The sequence below is a fragment of the Sinocyclocheilus anshuiensis genome, unplaced genomic scaffold (assembly GCF_001515605.1).
Source record: "Sinocyclocheilus anshuiensis isolate Anshui unplaced genomic scaffold, SAMN03320099.WGS_v1.1 scaffold590, whole genome shotgun sequence".
NCBI classification, from domain to species: Eukaryota; Metazoa; Chordata; class Actinopteri; order Cypriniformes; family Cyprinidae; genus Sinocyclocheilus; species Sinocyclocheilus anshuiensis.
This window is the reverse complement of record NW_015544192.1, coordinates 1,567,729-1,574,562: the sequence shown is the minus strand read 5'-3', so window position 1 is coordinate 1,574,562 and position 6,834 is coordinate 1,567,729. Positions and strand designations below refer to the sequence as shown.

The 6,834-nt window shown below is 37.2% G+C and overlaps 2 protein-coding genes across 2 annotated transcripts in view; one reads left to right on the top strand and one right to left on the bottom strand.

Annotated features, from left to right (window-relative positions):
- The window catches only part of LOC107696549 (kelch-like protein 31), an 11,585-nt gene extending 9,766 nt beyond the window's left edge, over nucleotides 1-1,819 (bottom strand). Inside the window, exon 1 of the mRNA XM_016496947.1 lies at nucleotides 1,648-1,819. The gene's annotated coding sequence lies outside the window, so the exon portion shown is untranslated. The remainder of the gene's footprint in view (nucleotides 1-1,647) is intronic.
- Nucleotides 1,820-2,845: 1,026 nt separating this feature from the next.
- eloa (elongin A) overlaps nucleotides 2,846-6,834 on the top strand; it is a 9,675-nt gene continuing 5,686 nt past the window's right edge. The window contains exons 1-4 of the mRNA XM_016496950.1: nucleotides 2,846-3,017; nucleotides 4,230-4,286; nucleotides 4,421-4,536; nucleotides 5,260-5,744. Of these exons, the coding sequence (XP_016352436.1) occupies nucleotides 2,946-3,017; nucleotides 4,230-4,286; nucleotides 4,421-4,536; nucleotides 5,260-5,744 (730 nt within the window). The 5' untranslated portion in view covers nucleotides 2,846-2,945. The remainder of the gene's footprint in view (nucleotides 3,018-4,229; nucleotides 4,287-4,420; nucleotides 4,537-5,259; nucleotides 5,745-6,834) is intronic.

The window sequence follows — 6,834 nt, the reverse complement described above, 5'->3', positions numbered from 1 at the left end:
TTCCCCCCAATGTAATGACAAAAAAAAAAAAAAAAGTCACAAAACTTTTTTTTATGGTTCTCAGGAGGATATGATTTAAATGTACATGTTGGACAATACAATGCTTAAAAGCCTGAATGTTAGGAAAACAAATGTTTATGACAGCAAAAGGCAACAATGATTTTAGCTTATATAAATATATATAATAACATATATAAATATATAATAACATCCTGTGATGGAAATGAGAGAGAAATGTCATTTGTAACATTTTCTTTAAATAAAATGGCCTACTTTTTGTCTTGCTAAGGCTAAAATTTTACAAAAATCAACCTTTTTCTACAAAAAGGTAGATTTTTGTAACATTTTAGACTTTTAGTATATTGTGCAAACCTTTCAGTGTTTATTTCCATCTTCACAGTTGTGTTTTTTCCCAGTCAGAATACTTTTATTCCTAGTTGGACCCTAAAATATGGCAAGATTTACCATACGTAAAGGAACACAGAACGTAAATATCTTAGAATTATAAAATTCGGTGCATTAAGTCTTAATATGAGCTATATTTCTTTCTTGATGATACATTAGATATCTAAATGATATGTTGCCTGCCATGATTTCGTGACACTATCATTTGGATCCATAGTTTTCTGCAGACGTTTAAATGATTTCAGGAGTGTTGCAACATAGCAGTCATAAAGCACTAACACGACTGTCACCTCTTATATTACACCACGGCAGCTGCTGACCCTGCATGGGCTATGACATGCACACACAAAACCACAGCACATTTGCAGCTATTTAGAGCACAGAGAGGAAAATGCTTGAGGGGAAAAAAAATCAATGACAGAAATAATCTTCAGGTTTGCAGTAGTTTGATAAAAGTTTCAGTGATGGTCGTACAACCATCTGACCCAGATAGCTCAATGAAAGTCATCTGGAGATCCTTTCAGGTTAATTGAAAAATGATAGGTTCATGTTCTTTTATCTGATGCTGTAAGGAAGATTTCACAACACCCAATATGAAAAGGTGAGGGGTAAGCAGGGGGACAAGGACATTTCTATAAAGAGAAAGATAATAAGAGAGGATGAGAGGGTAAGAGGAGATGGGAAAGAAGCAGCTGTTACAAGTCAGTCCTAAAAGCTGAAGGCTTGGCTGTCTGTCTTCAGTCTAAAATGTAGTGTTGTGGAAAGTCCAACTAAGTATTTGCGTGCCAACCTCCAACAAGTTACTCGCTCTGCATGCTATTTATAGAGTGAGAAACAACCTTCATGTTATTCTCTGTTTTTGACTCTGTCGGGTCTGTTTAAATTTAGGCCACACCACATTGGTATGCCTTTGATAAGAAAGTCTGCACTTGGATTGTGAAATGTCAGGGATGCATATAAGTGATGTTTAGTTTTCAGTAAACTCACATAAATCGAAACATGGCTATATGAAGTAAGCATGTCACATGATTCAAGCTTATAGTAAGTCCAGAAAGCTTTTTTTTAATTTTTGTTTTAAATCTTTTTAATTAGGAGATGGTGAATCTAATTCATGCATTGGAAGTGTAAGCAATGTTCTGTTGCTTTTAAAAAATTCACGTCAATGTCTAATTTAATGTATATGTATTATTATGTCCTTATGCATTCATCGGAAGAAAGAAGAAGCACAGTCAGAATGTTTACCTCTACTTTATAGCTCTCTTCCAGCTCTTCTTCTTTGTCCTTCTTTGTTCGTTCATTCGATTTCTTTTAGTTCTTGAATCCACACAGTTTTCTTTCTCTCCTTGGTAATCAGTCTCTCACTGTTTGTCTGTCTGTCATAGCTTTGTTGGCAGCAGGAGTTAGTGGAAAAGATGAACCAACCACAGCTCTGCAACACAATCATACCAGTCCTCAACCCCACCTACATAACATTCTCCATATACAGTCATCCACTCCTGTGTAAATTAAATATAGAATAAATCTTGTTAAAACTACAAAATAATTTAGTAATTTATTTTCTTGGATTAATCATTGACTGGGATTAACATTAAGGACACCGCAAACAGCTAGTAAATTAGGCGTGGTCACTTTAAGAGACAATGCATCCAATTTAATGATATACACATACAATTTCTTTCTCAACTGTTTATGTTCACTTGTCTTATAACCACCAGTTTTTTGAAGGTACTTGCCAAGATGGATGTATTTCGACATAATTTTGTAAGTATTTGTCCGTTCAAGCGCAAGAAGAGGCAAAAATCAATTAGGTGTTCAAGGGCTGTGACTCGTTGCGCGCACCGAACACAGCGCGCGAGTACTCAGTTGAGTTCTTTCGCATCTACTTGTGTTTGAATGCTTTAAAATCTCATTAATGTTTTAATTGGAAAGGATTAAAAACGGGTGCAAATGATAAGCTTTCATGACAATGCGCAGCAGTGGCCCACCAACTGCATTTCATGCTGGCCTCGGGCAGTCTGTTGAAATCGCCTATAATTAGATAAGTATGCGTTCTTTAATTGCAGATTCTTATATATATAAAATTTAACAGCGTATATTTATGTTATTATAACCAGCTTCAGTCGCTAGTCTGTGATGATGCTGGAACATTTGTTTACATCCTTGGCCAAGAAGATGCTTCACTCATGTTGTTGTGGTGAGTCCTTGTATTTGAATAATGTAACAAATTAAACAATTTAATACATTCTACATCACTTTTAGAAATGCTATAGGCAAATTAAAAGCAAATTAAAGTTTTTTTTACATTTGGCCTTCTTAGGTGTATCTGAAATAAGCACAATGCTAAATTATACAAAGCTTGACAATACATAAACACATCACGGCTTCACCAAGTGATTAGGATGACTTTATAACAGCAGTATGACGTTTTTCCGGAATCTACGTTCGGAGTGACGGAAGTTCGCAGCAGTCTGAAACAACAGCAGGCCCCCACCACCACTGCGGTTGTGGCTTCCGGGCAACAACATGAACCAGCTGTAAACATGGCGGAGGAGATATTGGAAGCAGTCGAGAAGCTGCAGTTAAGGCTCGCAGAGAATCAAGAGCCTCGCAAGGTAAGGAACATTTTCGGTAAGACGAAGCGAATTCTTTACGTCTCTCCTTTCGCACCGTGTATGCCTGTGTTTTACGCACTTCGGCGAGTGTCTAGCCTGAGGTTAGATCAGCACTGCTATGCAGAAATCCCACGTATAACAATTACAAGAGCAGCAGACCGTGAAATGGATGATCGGTTTAGATAGATCAGTCTGGACTGAGATTTCTCTTCAAATATGCCTCGATATACCGAGCTACTACAGCAGAAACAGCATCGAGGCACTTTCCCAGAAGCTTGTGCTCGGTTATCAGAAATGTCAACCACAACGATTTAATACGATAGCAGTGACAATTGAAGACGGGCCCTGAGTAATGCAGCAGAGGTTGTGTTACTCAATGTAAGACACGATTCCTCCTCAATACTGAATAGTTATTACACTAAGGTGGAATGCTTCATTCCATGCCTCAGAATGTTGTCTAGATAGGAAGCTCAACGGGGTTTGAGATACTGCCCAACTTTCTGGTCAATGCAGCCCCCTCCCCACCCCTACCCATACCCCTACCTCTATGTTCCTCTGTAGGCCACGATGAAATTGCACTTAAATGTTTGTTTTGGTAATTCTGGCATTAAAGTGAATCTTTGACATTGCTTAATCAACTGATAACTTTGTTACCTGGCTGGCACTAGTCTTATTTACAAAGTTGTCTTCATGTACAATAAAATTACGACTGTACTACTTTGTTATTTGGACATTGCACCATGGTCATGAAATTTTTTGTTTGTTTTGATGTACAAATGGCAGTTACTCCTTGAAATATGTAAACATCATGATGCATGCTACTGACAGTTTTTTCTAAATGTAATACATCTATATGGTTTGTCTATATTTTATATGTATTTGGGTATAATTTATGCATCACAGTACATATATATTTTTTTGTAGTTAGTTTTATAAAATGATGCATTTGGTATTTTAGGATAATTTGTGTTAAATACATTGTAAATGATCTTAGAGTAAGAGTAGTGTAGTTTTCCAAAAAGTTTGCAGATAAACACTTAATTTGATCACAAAGATTTTGACAAAATGTTCTTTCCAATATTGTTGTTGTCATGGTGCAAAATCAACATTTTGCCACAACTGCCAGTGGTGAGTGTTTAATGGAAATTTTATCAACCATAAATACTACTTACTGTCAATTAAACTTTTTTTCCCCCTTAATTTTCTGTCTAGCTGCTGAAAACTCTCAAAAGGCTGGGGGAGCTTCCTATAACAGTAGACATCCTGGTGGTAAGATTAATATTACTTATATAATTAATATTACTTATGTTCTAAAGTATTACTCTTGATTTTGGTCTAAAAGTTTTTAAAAATGCAATTGGTTCTATGGCTTTTAATATGTTTGTTTTCTTTGATTCTTGCAGGAAACGGGCATTGGAAAGACAGTGAATTCTCTGCGCAAACATGAATTTGCTGGAGAGGCAGCGAAGAACCTTGTGGCCAAGTGGAAAAAGCTGGTTCCAGAGAGATCTGCAGACAGGTTAGCTTTTTAAAGTGATATATTATGTGTTCACATCATTGCAATTAACCATTTAAGGTAATAAGAATAGTGTAATTTTCCACAAAGGGGAGAGATAAATGCTTAAAATCTGTTTATAAAGATTCTTGACAAAGAACTGCAAAATTTCTTAGTGAAGAAGTTGAAACTGAAACAGCTGCTCTTGAGAATATTTTTGTTGTCATGGTCCAAAATTAACTTTTTGCCACAACTGCCAATGGCAGGTGAATTGAGGAAAATGTATGTGCCTTAAATGTTTCTTACTGGTCATGAAACTGTATATTGCATATATATAATCACTTAGGGGTGTACTCACTTTTATGGCCAGCGGTTTAGACATTAATGGCTGTGTGTTGAGTTATTTTGAGGGGACAGCAAATTTACACTGTTATACAAGCTGTACACTCACTACTTTACACTGTAGCAAAGTGTAATTTCTTCAGTGTTGTCACATGAAAAGATATAATAAAATATTTACAAAAATGTGAGGGGTGTACTCACTTCTGTGAGATACTGTATATATATATTTTTAAAATCTTACTGACCCCAAACCTTTGAACGGTTACCAGTACCAGAAGTTACCAGTGCTGGTGACTTTTACTCAGATTAGATGTTTGGCGGGTATTAATTTTGGAACCCTGGTTGTGGAGTTTTTGTCTTGAGATATAAGAGATGAATAAGTATATGTTTCATGTTTATCAAAAGGCCAAGTGTAAAGGAAGGGCGTTCCCACTCACGAATTAATGAGTCTGGAGGGCACAAACGAGTCCGGGAGGGGTCTCCAGATGAACCTCCCCTTATGGAGGAGGAACAACATGAAGAGATGGGATACCAACATGACTACTCCCCCTCCCCTCCACAGCACTACAGCTCACAGTACAGGCACAGCAGTGCAAGGGAGTATCAGTCAGATGAATATGAAAGCCCTCCAGAAGAGGAGCCAGAGCCCAGTCCTCCAAGCAATGATATTAGACACAGCAAGCCACACAAAGAGCCAGTCAGAGAGCACAATTCCCAAGACATTCAGGAACAGGAGAGACAGAAGAATCGTCCCACAGGTGTCAGCAGCAGTGAGGAAAGGACGCATAGAGCCGACAGAGAGCAACAGGGTGGGACAAGTCGCAAATCTAAACACAATCGACATTTAAGCCCACACGAGAGCAAAAGGGAAAAGAAAGGAGGAAGTGATGGTAAGAAAGTTTTGCCTGCTTTTAATTGTAGTTGACATTTCTGTTTTAAGTCAAAAATATATATTTTTTTAATATAGAAGCAATATCCCTAAAGAAATCTCTTATATTCACAATGGCCACATTTATTTGATCAAAAATACAGTAAAAAAAAGTCATATTGTGAATATATTATGTGAAAGTTATTTAAATATTATACAGTCATATTGAGAATATATATTGTGTTATTACAATTAAAAATAATTGTTTTCTCTTGTAATTTATTCCTGTGATGGCAAAGCTGAATTTTCAGTAGTCATTACTCCAGTTTTCAGTGTCTCATGACCCTTCAGAAATCATTCTAATATGCTGATTTGTTGCTCAAGAAGCATTTATTATTATCATCATCAAACAGCTGTGTTGCTTTTATTTTTTTTTATTTTTTTGGGGGGAAACATTTTTTTCAGGCCATTCTTTGATGAACAGAAAGTTAAAACAACAGCATTTATTAGAAATAGAAATCTTTTGTAAAATTATAAATTGATTGCTGTTACTTTTGATAAATTTTTTACATTTTCTCTCAGTAAATGACTTAAAGGGGTCATATGATGCGATTTTAATTTTTTCCTTTCTCTTTGAAGTGTTACAAGCTCTTGGTGCATAAAGAAGATCTGTAAAGTTGCAAAGACTAAAGTCTCAAATCCAAAGAGATAATTCTTTTAAAATTCAACTTCGCACTGTCGATCGCCGGATCGGCTTTCACCGTGGACGAAGCGGAGTCCAGCCCAGGGTCGTCACATGTCGTTGCCTCAAACCCGCCGGCCGCTCCTTCGTCGAATCCGCCGGCCGCGCCGTTCTCTATGCCCGCCCGCCGCCGCTCACTCAAGTCCGCCGGCTGTTCCTCATTCTAGCCTGCCATGTGTGACGCTGTGTTTCGTTGTGAAAGCGAAACTACTTGGTTTGGCCTTCCAAAAGAGGACACGACTAGAAATCAGTGGTTAAGTTGTATTTACAACACTGTTCCAGAACAGTTCAACCCAAATATTCAGATGTGTACAACGCATTTTATGGAGGACTGTTTCCTGATCCTGGTAGAGTAGACTACAATGCCGGC